Consider the following 19,217-nt stretch of genomic DNA (forward strand, 5'->3'; position numbering starts at 1 on the left):
TTAATAATTGGATAAATATGGGGAGGACCTCAATTCAGTATACAGGAAGTAGGAAAGGGATGAGTGGATAAGAAGAGAAAGAAGGGGAACAAAATAATATATTCCCAAAAAAATTGATTTAAAAAATGGTATAAAAATAGAAAATAGCAAGTAAAAATAAAATAAAATTGAATGATGAAAAAATAATGTGAAAAGAAGTAGAAAATAAAGCAACAAACAAAAAAGGAAAGCAAAGAAAAAAGCAAAAAAAAGCAACAAAAAAAGGAAAACAAAGAAAAAAGCAAAAAAAAAGCTAACAAAATAATAATATAAAAATAAAAATGGGAAATTGAAATGTCAGTCCTTTGGCTGACTTAAGATCCCAGTTTTCTGGAATGTCTGTGATTTTTTTTTTTTTCTGTTTCTGGGACTGAAGGCCAGACCCTGTTAACTCCCAGGGACTAATCAGATTATTTTAATGCTTCATCTCATTCAGGGTGGAATCTGGGTGTGGCTGTATTCTTTGCCTGGGGGCTGGAGGGAGGGGTTATAACTTCAGGAGAAAATGGCTGTCCAAGTCCTGGGCTCGGGCGTGACTCAGCACTCAACTTGCTGCCGCCTCTCCTGGACCCCCTTTTCTCCCCAGCCTCTCCCCAGATTCCACTTGTCTGCACCTTCTCCCTCTCTTCAGCACAGGTGAGTGTCTGTATTCGAAATGTCCTATGAACAGGGTTCAGTGAAAACAAACAAATGCCAGCTGCAGAAACGGGGAAGACTGAGAGTCTCTGGAAGCTCCTCTCTTACCGGCACTGCATGGTCTGGTCAGTGCTTCAGGCTGCCCCCTCTGGGCTTAGTCTTTCATAATTATGGCACCCAGATCTCAAATCCCCCGGTGCCAATAGTCCTGCGGATCTCCTTTCCCCCGTCAGAGGCTGTGCCTGTCCCAAGGGATGCGGCTGGGTGCCAGGCAGTTTCCCTCTGACCCTCTGGGCTCAGTGATCTGGCAAACTTTCCTGCCCAGAGCGCTGGTTTTTACCTTTCCAGGGGAACTCTGCCTTTCCCGGCTGAAAACTATCTCACCAGCTGAGTCTGCTTCGTCAATTCGGGGTAGATATTTGTTTCAGCTGCTCATTCTGTTTGCTCCGGGACAAGCCTTGGGACACATCTGCCTATTCCGCCGCCATCTTGTCTCCTAGAGTACCAGGTGGCACGGAACCGTAGTCTGGAGGGCAGCAGCAGGAAGACTAAGATGGGAAGTTGGGGGAACTTTAAAATTATTTTTGGCAATCCCCTTTGCCCCCTTGCGAAGATTTCTTTTTGGGATTTTGAGCTGTTGAATGAAATTGTATTAGAAATGTGAATACATTTGGATATATTGGACATTTTCTTAATGAGTTTTCTCATGCAGAAATTGGATGAGTCTTTTCAAAAGGTGACTTGAATAACTTGAGTCCTTCTGTAAAGTTTGTGTTTTCACACAGGCTGTATACATTTTCTTTAGTTGGTTTCTAGGTGTTTTATATTTTGTTACTATTATGATTAGGATATTATTTTTATTACTTAGGAGATTAATAAATACGGCTATATTGGAAGACAGTTGATTTTTTTTCCCGGACCATTCAGTCTTTTGACTGCACATTTTTCTTTTCTAAGAGGAATTATTTATTTTCTTGGATTTTCTCACTGTCTGCAAATGGGCACATTTCAAATTGTTTTTGAAGGTGTGTTTCGCAGAGTTAATTTAAATATAAAAAAATTTCTTCTTCCATACCATCTTGCTGTTTAAGAAAGGTTAGCTGGGAGAAGAAAGTAAATGCGGATCACAATAAAAGTTGGGAAAAGAAAAACGATGGATAGAAAGAACAGAGGTCGCCCTAACCGGTTTGGCTCAGTGGATAGAGCATCGGCCTGTAGACTGAAGGGTCCCAGGTTCGATTCCGGTCAAGGGCATGTACCTTGGTTGCGGGCACATCCCCAGTAGGGGGTTGTGCAGGAGGCAGTTGATTGATGTTTCTAACTCCCTATCCCTCTCCCTTCCTCTCTGTAAAACATCAATAAAATAGATTTTTAAAAAAAGAAAAGAAAGAAAAAGAGGTAGGAAGTATCTCCATGCTTGGTTGTTTTGGGTGAATTTGACTAGGACCCAGTAAAGTAGAGTTCAGAGGAATACATGAAAGTAGAGTTCAGTATGAAAATATGACTTGCTATTCTTAGCCTTATGTTTAGACAAGATAAATAAAGTAGTACTGTGTGGATCCACATGAATTTTATTTAAATAGTCTTGCAGCTTGGCTTTTTTGTCTTTAGTAGTACAAAACCAATAAAATGTCTGCTGTATGTAAACAATAGATTAAGGGGAAAAAAGATAAAATTTTGAGAGTTGACATTGTTGGCACGTGCCATGACTTGAAGACTACTTGTGCAATAGTCAGCAACAGTGGCATGCCAAAGTTGAATCAGCCCCCTTAAAACAAGTTGCAGGGCCCTGGCCAGGTACTTAGTTGGTTAGAGCATCATCCCTATATGCCAAGATTGTGGGTTCGATCCCTGGTCAGAGCACATACAAGAAATAACTAGTGAATGCATAAATGAGTGGAATAACAAAGAGATCTCTCTCTCTCTCTCTCTCTCTCTCCCATCAGTCAATCAATAAAGAATTTTAAAAAGTTGCAAATGGAGGCCTAGTGGGGATTTGATAATAGGATTTTGTTTTTCTTGAAATTTTTTCTGCAGAATTTGTACCTTTTGCTATATATCAAGAGTTTAATGTATATTTTCTTGCTATTAGACTCTGCTATATGACTTTTGGGCGGTTGGAGAAAGGAGGAGAGGTTTTTTTTTGCTGTGTAGTAAGTTGCTGCTAGGTCAGTGTTACAGCCGTGATGTATCATTTGTATCATATTTTGGGCAATACACATTCTGAATTTTAAAGAATGGACTTGCCCATTTATTTTGGATCACAACTTTTTCATGTTAGAGATTGCCCTTTGGTTTTATTAGTTGAGAAGAAATTGCTACAAGTTTGGAAAAATTAAGTCTGAAAAATTGAGTATGAGAAACACTTGTTTTGTTAGTATAGTAAGACATTTTCTGATCATTTAATATTGACTTACTTTTCATACTTGCAGACAAGATCATCAGATGTTCATTTATCTGGATCTTCAGATGCACATGTGAGTATAAAAGGCAATCTTTGTGTGTTTTTTTAAAAATTTAATTTCACTTTGTTTATATCCCTACCCTTATGATTTTACTTGATAAGTACAATTGTAATGTATGTGCCTATTTGTTTTTATCTTATTTGTTAGGTGTCCTTCTCTTTTGGTTCTGTTCAGATAAGTTGGAACAGAACATGTTAGAAACCCAGTATGTATATTTCCTTTTTTAAAATTGTGCTTATAAAATTCTATGCATACATAAAGGTGTATACTTGTACGTTAACTATGGCATTGCACTATACACACTCATTCTTTTCTCATTGCACAATATACCTATTGAAATCCCTGTAAGTTAACAGGCATAGCGCTAATCTAGTTTTTCTAATGGCATCATAATGTTCCACAGGAAGAGGTACAATTACTTATTATGGTATTTTTCTGTTGATGGGCATCTACTTTTTGTTGAAAGGGTTTTGGCATTTTGTATAGTACTGCAATGAACATTCTTTACATGTTATTAACAGCAGTACTCAAAGTATGGTCTTCAGACCCCTGAGAGTCAATGAGAATCTTTCAGGGGGTCTGTGAGTTCAAAACTATTTTATAATAACACTAACACATTACTTGCCTTTTTCACTGTGTTGACATTTGCACTTATGGTGAAAAAAAACAATTGATGAGTAAAATGTTGGCACCTGAGCACGAATCAAGGCAGTGTTTCCAAAATGTATTAGAAGTCATTGTATTATTTCTCAAAGGCATAGAAAAATATGCTAGCTTCTCTTAAGACTGTTCTTGATGAAGCAGTAAAATTACTATTATTAGATTTTGTCCTTTTATATGAGTCTTTTTAATGTCATATACGATGAAATGGAGAGTACCTATAAGGCAGTTCAACTTACTAAAGGGTAATGTTTGTCTTGAAGAGAAAAGTAATTGTGGGATTTTTTAAATTGAGAAATAAAACTGGCTTTTTTTTTTTTCATGGAATACCATTTTTATTTGAAGGAGCAACTGAGAAAGTATGGTTGGGTGTTTGGCAGATATTGTCTTGAAAATGAAAGAACTGAACCTGTTACTTCAAAGTAAATAGCTGTTTGTTACTGATACAAAATTTGAGCTTTCATTGAAAACTTTCCCCATAACTAAGGACCTTTCTGATGTAATTAGTGGTGATATTAAGGGATGAGTGATTTGATAGTGTATAATTAAATTTGTCAATATTTGGACAATGGGGTTATTTCTAGTTTTCAACACTACATACGTGTTGAAACATATGAAAAAACTTATTTTTCTTTTCCTATAAAGATGGATGCATCTGGACCCTCAGAAAGTGATATGCCAAGTCGAACACGACCTAAGAGCCCAAGAAAACATAATTATAGGAATGAAAGTGCCCGTGAAAGCCTTTGTGATTCTCCTCACCAGAATACTTCAAAAGTAAGTTGTTGATAAAGATAATAAAGTATAGTTGATGATTTTTTTTTTTCTTGATTTCAGAGAGGAAGGTAGAGGGATATATATAGAGAGAAACATCAATGATGAGAGAGAACCATTGACAGGCTGCCTCCTGCACGCCCCCCACCAGGGGTCGAGCCCACAACCCCAGCATGTGCCCCTGACCGGAATCAAACCCAGGATCCTTCAGGCCACAGGCCTACGCTCTATCCACTGAGCCAAACCAATCAGGGCTTGTTAATGATTTTAATCTGTTCTTTAATTTGGTGCTTGTATATCTTGGTTTTGTACTTGTTTCATCTTATACTATTTGAAAATAGCTTTTTTTGTTGTATTTGGCTTAATGATAAACTTAAGTTCATCCAAAGAAGTGTTAGTTCTAAGTGAGGTATGTTTTATTTAAAATTTTCTTTTAAAAATCAACGAGTGTTTTGGATGTAAAATGGTTAAAATGGTCACATTTATTATCTCTACCTCCCAACCCCCATTTATACCACGCATTTACTGAACCAAGTGCAAATGCTAGTCACATACACAGATGTTTAAAACATAGATAGCTCTTGCTCTCAGCGAGTTTATAGTTTTTTCCTGGGAAGTAGACAGACAGGTGCTATTCACACTGGATAGTGCATTGTCCAGGGCAATATGAGAACCCAGAGAAGGAGCTTCCTTACTGCATGTGTCTGAAAAGTGCTCTTTTTTCTGTTTTAAATGTTTTCTTGTGACTAAATGTGGAAAACATAATAATGAAGATAATCAGCACCAGCCAGTATTAACATTGATAACACTTAAAAAATTTTCCATGAATATTTCTTAGCATAAAAATATTTTTACTTTCCTGAGATCCATTTACAGGAACACATTTAAAAATATTCTGTCTTTAGTTCTGGTTTTTCTTACTTTCGCAAAATAAAAATTTTTAATGGATGATTGCATTTCTTTGCGTGAGTAGTCCTTAATTACCTTAACCATTTCCATTTTGGGTTTAGCTCTTAGGCTATAAATAAAAATTGAGCTCAAACATTTTGCTTTATAAAATTATGTATTTCATTGAATTTATATGTGATTTTACAATTTGTTTAAACTTTCTAAGTTGAAACCAAAGATGTTGACTGAATGATGGCAAAACATTTTTCTTCCTATTGCAGAGAAAAAATTATTTGAATCTGTTCTGAAATCCAGTATTGACTTTTGGGTTATAAGCTGCTTTATTTTTTTTTTTTCAAAAGGAATTTAATGTAATTTTAAAATAGTTTGTAGTAATATTACTCTTTCATTTTGCATATTGCAAGGGCAAGCCTTTTTAACTGGGATTGATAAAGTTTAATTTTGCAGTTGGTTAACTTCTCATTTTAGTAGGTGCTAGAGAAACCTTCAGATTTAATGGCAGATTAGTATTTTCAGTTATAAACATTTGTTTTAAGTTATGAATCATAAGCTAACATTCAAATTAATAACTGAACAACTAAAGGTCTATAATTTATTCAAACCATATTTCAGAAGGAAATACTATTTTCTCACATTCAAAAGTAATTGATGAATGTTTACTTGTGCAGGAACCTGAAATACTGTTTATGATATATTCCCAGCAAAGAAAATGAAATTATGTTCATAAATATCACTATTGTTGATGAGGTGCTTTCAGGTGTCCCTCAGTAGATGAGTGGAGAAAAATTAGTAGTACATATAAACAAGGGAATATTACTTAGCCATAAAAAAGAATGAAATCTTATCATTTGTGACAGTGTGCATGAACCTAGAGCAGTGGTCGGCAAACTGCGGCTCGCGAGCCACATGTGGCTCTTTGGCCCCTTGAGTGTGGCTCTTCCACAAAATACTGACTTCTGCGCATGGGCCACGAAGTTTCAATCGCACTGTACATGCGCGCCCACATGTGGTATTTTGTGGAAGAGCCACACTCAAGGGGCCAAAGAGCCGCATGTGGCTCACGAGCCGCAGTTTGCCGACCACTAGTTTAGAAGTACAAATTGGTAATTAAAATATAATAATGGGAATGTAAAGCACAGCATAGGAAATATAGTCAATAATCTATAATAATCCTATCTAATAAATAGACAAACATGGTAATTAACCGTACCTCTGATACGCTTCCCATTGGCTAATTAGGGCGATATGCAAATTAACTGCCAAGAAAGATGGCGGTTAACCGCCAACAAAGATGGCATAGGCACAATGATGGGAGGCGAAAGGGGAAGGATGGAAGAAGCCGCCTGCTGGTATCGGAACCCAGGTGGCAGCCAAGAGCCGGAGAACTGGGCTGCCTTTGTGATCGGAGAAGCCGGGCTTCTCAGATCACCGATCACCAGTGATCGGAGAACACCCAGAGGCGGGGCCAGAGGCCAGGCTGCATCCCTGCCTGGGGACGCGATCCAGTCCCGGCACGACGCATCCCCGGCCCCAGAAGGAGACCCAGGGACCTCCCAAGCGGAGAGTCTCCGTGGTCAGACTGCGCAGTGTCGGGTCAGGAATAAAGATGGAGGTGACTCAGATGCCTGGCCAGTGGCGTTAGACCAGCAAGCAGGGCCTTTCAGCGGGGACTTGGGGTGAGGGTGGGGCAAGGAAAGCGAGCGGGAAATAGAGAACTACAACTCCCAGGAGGCTTAGCGGCCGGGGCCTGTGTGCCTGGCCATGAAATCGGATGGGGCGAGTTGTTTTGCACTTTAAGAGGCTTCCAAGGTTGGAAGTTCTGCCGGGAGCCAGGGAGAAATGGAGCTGGAGCAGAGAGAGGGGTCCATGGCAGCCGTGGGCTTTGAGGATTTCTCAGCACCTCTCTGCTCAGAGCTGGCGCTGCCTCCGCTGTTCGGTGGTCATATCCTAGAGAGCGAGCTTGAGACCGAAGTGGAGTTCATGTCTGGGGGTCTGGGCAGCTCCAGCCTCCAAGAGCGAGACGAAGAGGAGGAGGCAGCCCAAGGCCAGCAGCCGTGGTGCCAAAGGGAACTCAATCGCAGGAAGTACCAGTTGCTGGGTCGGTGCTGCAGGGAGATCGAGCAGGTGAATGAGCAGGTCCTGAACAGGCTCCCTCAGATATACAGGATAACACGGAGACTCCAGCAGGAGTGGAGGTTCCTCATGAGGGTGCTGGACTCCTACGGCGACAACTACTGGGCCAGCCAGTTCACCATCTTACTGGAGGACAAGGGCAGCCAGGGCACAGATACCCCCACCCCAGGCAACGCTGAGAACAACCCTCCGGAGAGAGAGGGGCCGTCCCCGCCCAGGAGGACGCCAGCGCCTGCAGAAGCCAGCAGCCCGGCCCCTGGTGAGGGGCCCAACGGTTGGAAGAGGCGGCGAGTGCCACGGGAAGGGTGCCGGGCGGGAGTCCCGCTGACTCTGGAGCTGGCCCCCGTGCAGATAAAGGTGGAGGAAGACTTTGGCTTCAAAGTGGTCGAGGCTCTGGACTCAAGTTGGGTTTCTCGGGGGCCATACAAGCTGCTGCCCTACCCCACCCTAGCCAGCTCCCCCTTTGACTGACCCCCCAATAAACGGACCCCATGCTCTCCTCGGCAAAAAAAAAAAAAAAAGCTTATCAAGGCATGCTTATAGGATCAAATAGTATAAATATAGATGTAACAGGACAATAAAAAGAGAACCTGGCTATGATGATCACCTGAACGCTGCCTCTGTGTCATTCCTTCTTCGCCAACTCCGTCCACAGCTTTGGGAACCTCTGGACCTGCTGGGGCTGGACCCCAACATTCCTCTTCTTATAAGGACTTCAATGAGATGGGCTAAGGGTCCCACTGGAACTGCCTCAATTTAATGTAATCCCCTCTTTAAAGATCTTATCTCCATATACAGGTACATTCTGAGGTTCTGGGGATTAGGATTTTAACATACATTTTGTTGATTACCCAAATCAGCCCTTAACAACCAGCATGTTTCAGAAAGTAGATTCCTACAGGGTTATTTACCAAACATTCAGAAGTATTTTTAAAAGAGCTAAGCCCCTCACCCACCACGTGTGCCCCTCCCGGCGAAGAGTGAAGGCCTGGGTTCCGGGCGCCGGAGGAAAACTGGTGCCAGCAGCCAGGGGAAAGGGCCCCCAAGGGGCCCCAGATTTCGAGAGGACACAGGCCAGGCTGAGGGACCCACCCGAATGCACAAGTTTTTGTGCACCGGGCCTCTAGTAAAAGTGTAATATGCTAATTAGATTGGATGTCCTTACTGATGAAGCCAGGGCTTCGAGGGAATCCCAGGTCCCGGGTGCCTACCAGCAGCTGGAGGGAAGCCCGGGTCCAGGGTCCTGGGTGCCAGAGGGAAGCCGGTGCTGGCAGCAGGAGGAAGGAAGGCCTACTCTTGCACGAATTTCGTGCATTGGGCCTCTAGTACTGTAATAATGATGTATGGTGTTAGGTGGGTACTAAAAATATCGGGGGTGGGGAACACTTTGTAAAGTACCTCAAACTAATCTTTATATATCAAAGCTTAAGTGACCATCCAACTGTCTGACCGGTAGCTATGGTGCACACTGACCACCAGGGGGCAGACACTCAACGCAGGAGCTGCCGAGCTGCAGTGACTTGGCAGCTGCAGTTCTCCGGTGATGCACCGGAAACAGAGAGGAGGGAGCCTGATTCCAGGGTGCATCACCCGAGAACCGCCCTCGCAATCGGGGACCCCTTGGGTGATGTCAGAGAGCCAGTTTCGGCCCAATCCCTGCAGGTCAGGCCAAGGGACCCCACCAGTGTACTTGCCTCTAGTACAAAATAATGTTGAATGTAAACTGTAAGTGGAAAAAAAAAAGAAAATAGAAAGGCATTGGGGGAAAAAAAGGAATGAGGTAATTTACTGAATTATACAAGGAAGTGATGCAATTTGTGGTACTTGAACTGTTGGTTATAAGACTTCTGCTTCTGAACCATGAAAATGTATGTCTCTTTCTCTCTATTCGAAATGTCTATTTTCTATACTGCTTCTTGTGCTGGGAAACATCTGTGCTTTCCCTCCTCAATTGCTTTTTTATTCTTGCTGCCAACAAGCAAGTTGAGTGAGTTCGAAGCCTTTTTTACCTTTTGTATGTTGGTAACCTTCAGCTAACAAATGAAGCTATTCTTTGCTAGCTGAAGGTAATGAATACTTACATCAGATTTAAGCTTTAAGATAGGTAGGTACCCTGATGCTTAGCGTACTCTCAACTTTTCTTTACAATGAATTTTTTAAGTTGTTCTGAAGATTATCAGTTTAAGTGTATTAAGTTATAGATAGCATTAAGACTATGTAAAGGTATGCTTTTTATTTCTTTTCATAGCCTCTTCTAGAAAACAAACTTAAAGCATTCAGTATTGGAAAAATGAGTACAGCTAAGCGAACTTTAAGTAAGAAGGAGCAAGAAGAATTGAAGAAAAAGGTAATGTTTAAAATGTATTTTGAGTGATCCTTGGAAATGAATGTATCCAAAGGGACAGTAAGTGTATGGGCAGTAGAGATATGTTTTTCAGAGATTTTTGACCGCCTGGGTATTCTTAGCTGCCACCTCCAGTTCAAGTCTATGACACAAGGTCTATTCAGAGGAGTCCGGCTTCTATCCCTATCTCCTCCACTGTTTTCTCTCTACTATGTAACAATTTTGATTATTTTCTGGTCTATTCTGTACGCAAGTGTGTATTTGTATATTGTACCCCACTCCTCTTTCTTAGGTTCACAGTAGCATATAGTTTACTTTTTTCATCTTGCTTTTTTTCACTTAACATTATGTCTCAGAGATTACTACAAGTATATTGAGATATTTCTTTTTTTTTTTTTTTAAGTATATGTGTAGATATGCAATAGTTTATTCAATGAAAATCCTATTTGTTTTGGTCTTTTGCCATTTCAGATAGTGCTGCTATGGATAGTTAATATGCATATGGTTTTTTCTTTGCTAGTGTATCATTGGGACATACTCCTGTAAGTGACATTACTGGGTTGATGGTAAACACATAAATGTAGCTCACTGCTAAATATTGTCAAATTGCTTTCTCTAAGGGCAGGGCCAATTTGCTTTCCTGTCAGCAATTACTGAGAGGTAGTTTCCTCATAGCCTATCAACAAAGGATGTTATCAAAGAAGTTTTGCCAACCTGCTAGGTGAAAATAGTATCTCAGTATAGCTTTAAATTTGCATTTTTCTTATAAATAAATAAGGTTGAACAACTTTTCTTGTGTTTGTTTCTGTGACTGTCTGCTCCTAATTAAACTAATCTTTCTGTAAGTTAGTAGGTTACCTATATTTTTAGAAACCTTGTATATTATGTATATTAACCCTTGGTCTATGATATAAAGTGGAGTGTTTTGTCCCAGTTCATGGATTGTCTTTTTATTTTGCTTCCGGTGTTTTCTCATGTATAAAGTACTTATTATGTAATCAGATTTGTGGGTCCTTCCTTTAGAGTTCTCTTTTTTTTTTTCTTCAGTCAAGTTTTTCTCACTCCCAGCTTATAAAGGAATTTCCTCATTTTTTCCTAATACTTACATGATTTTATTTTTTTAATTAAATCTGTGTATAATGTGAATAATTGGTTCATTTTTATCTCTTTTAAAATAGCTATCAAGGTAGCCCCCACCATCATTCATTGAAAAGTCCATCTCTTCTTTGCTGATTTGAGATGCCACTTTTATTGAATACTAAATTTTCACATGCTGTTGGATTTATTTCTCTACTTTCTATTCTGTTCCAGTGGCCTTTCTATCCATACATTTTTTAGGACATTTAGCATAGTTATAATGGAAATTGTCAAGGTTCTGAGTTTTTTTGTGTGTTTTTTTTCTTTTTAATGCCAACTATCTGGATATAGTGCTGCTTCAATTTCTAATATTTATGTCTTCATTGTTTTGGAAAGGAAATCTTTGTATTTGTATTCACTGAATTAAATCATTGTGCCTTGGAAACAATATAAACATTAATAGAATAATATATTTTCTGAAGTCAGTTGTCATATAATTTGACCCTAGAATTGTCTCTAAACAAATTTACTTAGTGGGTCCTTTGTGGTTCTACCAATTATAGTCAAACCTCGTTTTTTGAATGTCTCCCGTCTAGAAGAATTCAGTTCTCAATCTAGTTGTTCACAGAAAAGATGTGGACCAAAACTTCAGTTTTCCACCTGACAAACCCTTTCTTGCTGATACCTCAGCATAACAAAAAGCTTCCCTCAGGCAACAAAGGGAAGAATGCTTTTGTTGCTGGCCAAATCAGTTGATGATTAGCACAATTTTAAAACATGATGACACCATCTAGAGTGCTAAGGGTGTGAAAGTGCTCACAAAACAACTATCATTGGCTATTGAATAGGTAGAAAAACTGTTGATTGGATAAATGAAAAGCAGGTAGCAGCCATATATGAAAATTTTGTTTAAGGTTAATAGGGGGTGGTTTGATAAATTTAAGAAAGGAATTATTTATTTGTAGATTACACAGTATATTAGACATATACCGTGTATGAGAAAGGTTAAAATGGAATAATTTGAGGGTCTGGAACTGATTAATTCAATTTACATTATTTCTAATGGGAAAGAATGATTCGATTTCCTAACAAATCACTTCTTAATCTATTGGAATGAATTATGTTTGAGAACAGGTTCCACTATACCAGTAGAAGAGCAAAGCCTCTTAGTTTCAGTGTTAATTAATATGTAATATCTATGTCTTAGATTACCTATTAAGACTGCTTAACCTACTTTCCCCAGCAAAGGGAGAGGTTTTGTTTACATTATTCCTTGATGAGTTTAAGCCTACGTACAATAATAATTTTTGTATTAGGCAATATTAAGGTATTCATGTGTATTTAGGAGGATGAAAAGGCTGCTGCTGAGATTTATGAGGAATTTCTTGCTGCTTTTGAAGGAAGTGATGGTAATAAAGTGAAGACATTTGTGCGCGGAGGTGTTGTTAATGCAGCTAAAGGTAAGCATGAATATTATAGCCCTTGTGTAAACCCAAAAGCCTTGGTTGACTGACCAAGATAATTATGAAAGAAGTTTGGTTGCTTTTGAATTTAATGTTTCCTTTTTATCAGCACCCTCTAGTGGTGATATTAATTATCAAAATAAGTGGCCAAATGTGGGTTAATGAGAATTGGAGTCAGATAAATTTTAAAAATATTTACTACCTTCCAAATTTCAAGACAGCAGAACACTCTGCAAAAACATTAATATATTTCAGTTTTACTATAAATTTATTAAATTAGTATGTTTAAGACTATTATGTATCAATACTAAAAGCATTTTATTTTTAAATACAAATAGCAAGTAAACAATTCAAATAATATGAAATTAATATTGAAAGTTAGTGTTTTAAATTTCAGAAGAACATGAAACAGATGAAAAAAGAGGCAAAATCTATAAGCCATCTTCCAGATTTGCAGATCAAAAAAACCCTCCAAATCAGTCATCCAATGAAAGACCACCATCTCTTCTTGTGATAGAAACCAAAAAACCTGTAAGTCCTTCTTAAATAAGTGATCACTTATGTTGAGATGACACTGTCAATGGTACTTTTAGTACTTCCACTGTAAGCAGGACTTTGGTTTCTTTTTAATTCTTTTGGGACTAGATGTTGAGTTTTGGACCTTAATCTTCCTTCCTAGATGAGAGAGAATAAATTAGATTAGCACATGTAGAGAATAGTTCGTACTCTTTGAGCACTGAGCATTTGCTATTACAATAGTCATAGCATGTTACAAGTGAAAAGTTGACTATATTTTAGTTGTAAATATAAAATAATGGGATTGTATTTTTAAACAATTCTGAACTGAGATATTTATATACCTTGGAAGACTAAATGTGTCCCATGTCCCACAGTGTGTCTGGTGCTTGGTACATTTTTTGAATTTATTTGGAATTACTACCAGAATTAGTGACACTTTTAAGTATTCTCAATGCTAGAAAAGTTTTTATTTTTTGAGGGTGAGCTTTTTATGTGGGAAGGTAGATGTCATTTAAGTCATCCTTATAAAGTATATGATTCAGGGATTTTATTTTTTTGTATCTTTAGTTGTACAGCAATCACTGATCTCTAATTTCAGAATATTTTTATTATTCCAGAAAGAAACTTTATATACCTATTTTTAGTCATCACCAATCCCTGGCAACCACTAATATACGTTCTGTCTCTTTGGATTTGTCATTTCTGGACATTTTACACAGATGGAATCATACAACACAAAAAACTCAGCCTTTTGTGTCTGGCTTCTTACATAGTGGGTTCATCTATGTGGTGGCATATATCAGTACTTCATTCCTTTTTATGGTTTGATGATATTCCATATTATGGATATACCACATATTGTTTATCCATTTATCTCTTGATGGACATTTGGATTATTTCCACTTTTGGCTATTATAATAGAATAAAGCTAATATAAACATTCACATGTAGGCTTTTGTGTGGACATATGTTTTCAATTCTTTTATATATACCTGGGAGTGGATTTGCTGGGTCATATGGTAACTATTTGTTTAACTTTTTGAGGAACTGCCAAACTCGTTCCCAAAGAAGCTATATCAGCAATGTATGAAGATTCCAATTTTTCCATATCTTCAACAACACTTGTTGAAGTTGTCTGCCTTTAAATTTATTACAGTCATCTTAGTGGATGTTAAGTTGTACCTAATTGTATTTTTTTATTTACATTTCTCTAATGATGCAGAACATTTCTATATGTTTATCATCTATTTATAATCTTCTGTGGAAATGTCTTTTTTTTTTTTTATTTTATTGATTTTTTACAGAGAGGAAGGGAGAGGGATAGAGAGTTAGAAACATCGATGAGAGAGAAACATCGATCAGCTGCCTCCCGCACACCTCCCACTGGGGATGTGCCCGCAACCCAGGTACATGCCCTTGACCGGAATCGAACTCGGAACCTCCCAGTCCGCAGGCCGACGCTCTATCCACTGAGCCAAACCGGTTTTGGCCTGTGGAAATGTCTTTACGGATTCTTGGCCCATTTTTTAATTTGCTTATTTACCTTTTTTTGTTGTTTGGTTGTTAGAATATTCTACACCTTTTGGAGTCAAGTTTCGTATCAGCTATATGATTTACAAATGTTTTCTCCCATTCTGTGGGTTATTTTTGCACATTCTTAATACTGTCCTTTTGAGGCATAAAAGTTTAATTTATTTGAAGTTCAGTCTATCAGTTTTTTTCTTTTGTCATTTGTGTGTTTGGTTTCTTGTCTAAAAACTTGTTGCCTAAGGTCATGAAGATTCACTCCTGTGTATTTCTCTAAGAATTTTATAGTTTTAGCTCCTACATTTAGGTGTGTGAACCATTGAGTGAAATTTTTTATACAGTGGTGGGCAAAAGTAGGTTTACAGTTGTGTGTACGTGAAACAAGCTTATTCTTGTATTATTATTTATTAACTAGAGGCCTGATACACGAAGATTCGTGCAAGAATAGGCCTTTATTCTCCTGGCTACTGGCACCCGGGTCTTCACTCCAGCCCTGCCACCCTCCTGTAGCTCCCTCCACCCCCCACACCTCTCCTCATAGCAGGTGTCTGGGGTGGGGTGGAACGCCTGCCGTCCCTGCTCAGCCACCTCCATCTCTGTCGCGTCAGTTTGCATATTCCCTCGTTATTGGCTGTGGGCGCTGCCATCTTTGTCACGGATTGATGGTTAATTTGCATATTCCATCTTTATTAGATAGGATTATTGTATTACAACTATACACCTACTTTTGTTCACCCCTGTATCGTGTGCAGAATTCCAACTTCATTCTTTTTTGCATGTGCATATTCAGTTGTTCTAGAACCATTTGTTAACACTTGGAGTGGGGGAAACGAGTTAAGTCGGCTCGCGTGAATTGCGCGTACTCCGAGGGAGCCGTCTTAACTCGGTTCATATAGATTTGCGGTGGAGTGCGGGAAACGTGTAAACTCGGGCCGATTGTAACTGCGTATTACCAAATATTTGTTTGTTTGCCGTTCACAAAGATACCTACCTGCGTATGCGAACCGTTTCATACCCATTGGGGTAATAGGTATCATAAAAATCCCTGATTTTGCGCGGGAAACCTAAATAATTGCCCGCGCCATCTTATATTTTGGCGGGAAATTCACCCCACACCGGAGTGTTAAAAAGACTATCCTTCTCCTTTGAATTATTTTGGCTCTTATAAAAGGTTATTCTAAAAGCACTTACGAAAATAAATTTTTTTTAGGACTATTGCATGCAACTTAAAAAAATATATATATATATATATATATACACGCACACACATATTTTTTTAAGTAATTCTTTATTGTTGAAAGTATTACATATGTCCCCTTTTCCCCCCATTGATTTCCTCCAGCTCACCAGCCCCAGGCCTTCAGCACCCTATTGTCTGTGTCCATGGGTTATGCATATATGCATACAAGGTCTTTAGTAGATTACCATCCAACCACCCACCCTCCCCCACCTTCCCTCTGAGATTCCGCACTCTGTTCCATGATTCTATGTCTCTAGACCCACTTTGTTCAGCAGTTTATTTTGTTACTTAGATTCCACATATGACTGTGATCATGTGATACTTGTCTTTCTCTGACTGACTTATTTCACTTAGCATGATACTTTCTAGGTCCCTCCCTGCTATCTCAAAGGGTAAGATATTATTTTTTTACAGCTGCATAATATCCCATGGTATAAATGTACTACAGCTTTTTTATCCACTCATCTACTAATGGGCACTTGGGCTTTTTCCAGATCTTAGCTATTGTAAATTGTGCTGCTATGAATATAGGGGTGCATACATTCTTTCTGATTGGTGCTTTGGGTTTCTTAGGATATATTCCTATAAGTAGGATCACTGGGTCAAATGGCAGTTCCATATTTAATTTTCTGAGGAAACTCCATACTGTTTTCCATAATGGTTGCACCAGTCTGCATTTCCACCAGCAGTGTACTAGGGTTTCCTTTTCTCTACATCCTCACCAGCACTTGTCATTTGTTGATTTGCTGATGGTACCTATTCTGACAGGTGTGAGGTGATACCTCATTGTGATTTGCATCTCTGGGATGATTAGTGACTTTGAGCATTTTTTCATGTGTCTCCTGCCCATCTATATGTCCTCTTTGGAGAAGTGTCTATTTAGGTCCTTTGCCCATTTTTTTTATGGGATTTTTTGTCTTCCATTAAGTTGTATGAGTTCCTTATATATTTTGGATATCAACCCTTTATGAGATGAATCATTGCCAAATATGTTCTTCGTTACAATGGGCTCTCTTTTCGTTTTGTTGATGGTTTCTTTTGCTTTGCAGAAGCTTTAAATTTGATGTAGTCCCATTTGTTTATTTTCTCCTTAGTTTCCTTTAGCTTAAGAGATGTATCTGTAAACCTATTGTTGTAAGAGATCTCTGAGATTTTGCGGCCTATGATTTCTTCTAGGATTTTTATGTTTTCCTGACTTACATTTAAATCTTTTATCCACTTGAGTTTATTCTTGTGTATGGTGTAAGTTGGTGGTCTAGTTTCATTTTTTTGCATGTATCTGTCCAATTTTCCCAATACCATTTATTGAAGAGACTGTCTTGACTTCATTGTATGCTCTTGCTTCCTTTGTCAAATATTGAGTGTAGTGGCTTGGGTCAATTTCTGGGTTCTCTGTTCTATTCCATTGGTTTATATACCTGTACTTGTGTCAGTACCAGGCTGTTTTGATTACGGTGGGTTTATAATATAACTTGAAATCTGGTATTGTGATTCTCCAACTTTTTTTTCTTTCTCAAAATTGCTGCAGCTATTCGGGCTCTTTTTTGATTCCATATAAATTTTTGGAGTATTTGTTCTAGGTCTGTGAAATATGCCATTGGTATTTTAATAGGGATTGCATTGAATCTGTAGATTGCCTTGGGTAGTATAGACATTTTAATGATGTTAGTTTTACCAGTCCATGAACACAGTATATTATTCCACTTGTTTATATCTTCTTCTGTCTCTTTTTTCAACTATAGTTTTCTGAGTACAGGTCTTTTGCCTCCTTGTTTTAGTTTATTTCTAAGTATCTTAATTTTTTTGTTGCAATGGTAAATGGGATTGTTTCTTTAATTTCTCTTTCTGAAAATTCATTATTAGTGTATAAAAAAGCCATCAATTTTTGGATGTTGATTTTGTATCCTGCTACATTGCCAAATTCATTTATTAAATCTAGTAGTTTTTTGGTGGAGTCTTAGGGTTTTCTATATACAATATCATGTCATCTGTTAAAAATAATTTTTTAAAAGAAGGTCTAAAGATATTGATTGTTTTTAGTAATTCATATCCTCCCAAGGTAATTGTTTTGAAGAGTGCATATATTTGGTAGTTTTGTTCATGGAAGTTCAGTTACTTTTGCCCCACCCCCGTAGCTCAGTTGCTTAGAGCCTCATCGTAATACCCCAAGGTTGTGGGTTCTAGTCCCCCGTCCCCAGCCCCCCTTCCCCACAGTCAGGACACATTAAAAAAATCAACCAATGAATGTGAATGCATAAATAAGTGGAACAACATACCTCTTCCCCCCTCCCCCCAATCAATGAATTAAAAATAAAAGAACTTACTAAATTTTTTTTGCCCTGCTTCTTCCAACAATACTCAGGCTTGATTATTGCAGGCTTTTGGGGGGTTAATGTTAGTGGCTTCTTTACTTTAAGACTGATAGTTGTCATTTTGTTTATTTATTTTTATTTATTTTTTAAGTTTAATTTAATTTTTTTCATCACTATTTATCACATCTATACCCTCCTCCCACTCCCTTTATCCTCCTCCCCCCACAATTACCAACCTGTTTAATTGTTTTTAAAATTGTTAAATACTTAGTTTGAGAGAACAGAAAGGGAAACTGATAAGAAAAGCATTCATTCTAATTTAAACAATTAAAACATAATTGGCACTAAAATAAAAATTATTTAAAGTGATTATTGAGCCATTGGTTTTATTTAACCTTCTTTTGTTTGAAGTATAACTTGTCATATCCTTCATAGCCACTGAAGAAAGGGGAGAAAGAAAAGAAAAAAAGCAATTTGGAACTCTTCAAAGAAGAATTGAAACAGTAAGTTTACTAGTGCTGAGAATGGCTATCAGAGGTATACTGAGCTGATACCTACAGATGGCAGGTATGAAGAATGGAGCATATTAGTTAGCTACTACTAATTGGTTTACCATGAGGTGTTTTTAGATATTATAGTGGTATGTGGAGTATGTTTGAAATGTATTACCATGTCATCCAGCATTTGGGTTGCTTGCATTATGTGGATGCAATTAAATTAATTAATGGCCGGAGTCCTGTTTGCAGTGGAAACAAAAGTTACTGAAGTGTGGGGATAAGGAATGGTCAAACTTAGCCAAGAAAAGACAAATTCTTGGTTTTAATGTTGAATTTCTTCCTCACCTTCAAAGTGGGCTTTGTAGTTCATTGATTATATGATATATCAGAAATTTTCTCATAACTCTGTTATAGCTGAGGGACTCTAAACTTATCTAAAGGTAATAGCTGTATAAGTTCTGTTTTTATTAAATGTGAACAAACAAATGTTGGCTCATTATTAGTGATTGTAAATATTTTCAACAGAATTCAAGAAGAGCGTGATGAGAGACATAAAACAAAAGGCAGGTTAAGTCGATTTGAGCCTCCTCAGTCAGATTCTGATGGTCAGCGGCGTTCCAGT

The 19,217-nt window shown here is 38.2% G+C and overlaps 1 protein-coding gene and 1 pseudogene across 1 annotated transcript in view; both read left to right on the forward strand.

The window, feature by feature from the left end:
* U2SURP (U2 snRNP associated SURP domain containing) overlaps window positions 1-19,217 on the forward strand; it is a 71,958-nt gene that overhangs the window by 16,297 nt on the left and 36,444 nt on the right. Inside the window, exons 2-8 of the mRNA XM_070405922.1 lie at window positions 3,108-3,152; window positions 4,446-4,577; window positions 9,865-9,963; window positions 12,383-12,497; window positions 12,898-13,031; window positions 18,534-18,601; window positions 19,121-19,215. Of these exons, the coding sequence (XP_070262023.1) occupies window positions 3,108-3,152; window positions 4,446-4,577; window positions 9,865-9,963; window positions 12,383-12,497; window positions 12,898-13,031; window positions 18,534-18,601; window positions 19,121-19,215 (688 nt within the window). The remainder of the gene's footprint in view (window positions 1-3,107; window positions 3,153-4,445; window positions 4,578-9,864; window positions 9,964-12,382; window positions 12,498-12,897; window positions 13,032-18,533; window positions 18,602-19,120; window positions 19,216-19,217) is intronic.
* LOC139002015 (TCF3 fusion partner pseudogene) lies at window positions 6,612-9,593 on the forward strand (annotated as a pseudogene).

The sequence above is a fragment of the Myotis yumanensis genome, unplaced genomic scaffold (assembly GCF_028538775.1).
Source record: "Myotis yumanensis isolate MYYU_CA2020_CCGP unplaced genomic scaffold, mMyoYum1.0.hap1 SCAF_2, whole genome shotgun sequence".
NCBI lineage: Eukaryota > Metazoa > Chordata > Mammalia > Chiroptera > Vespertilionidae > Myotis > Myotis yumanensis.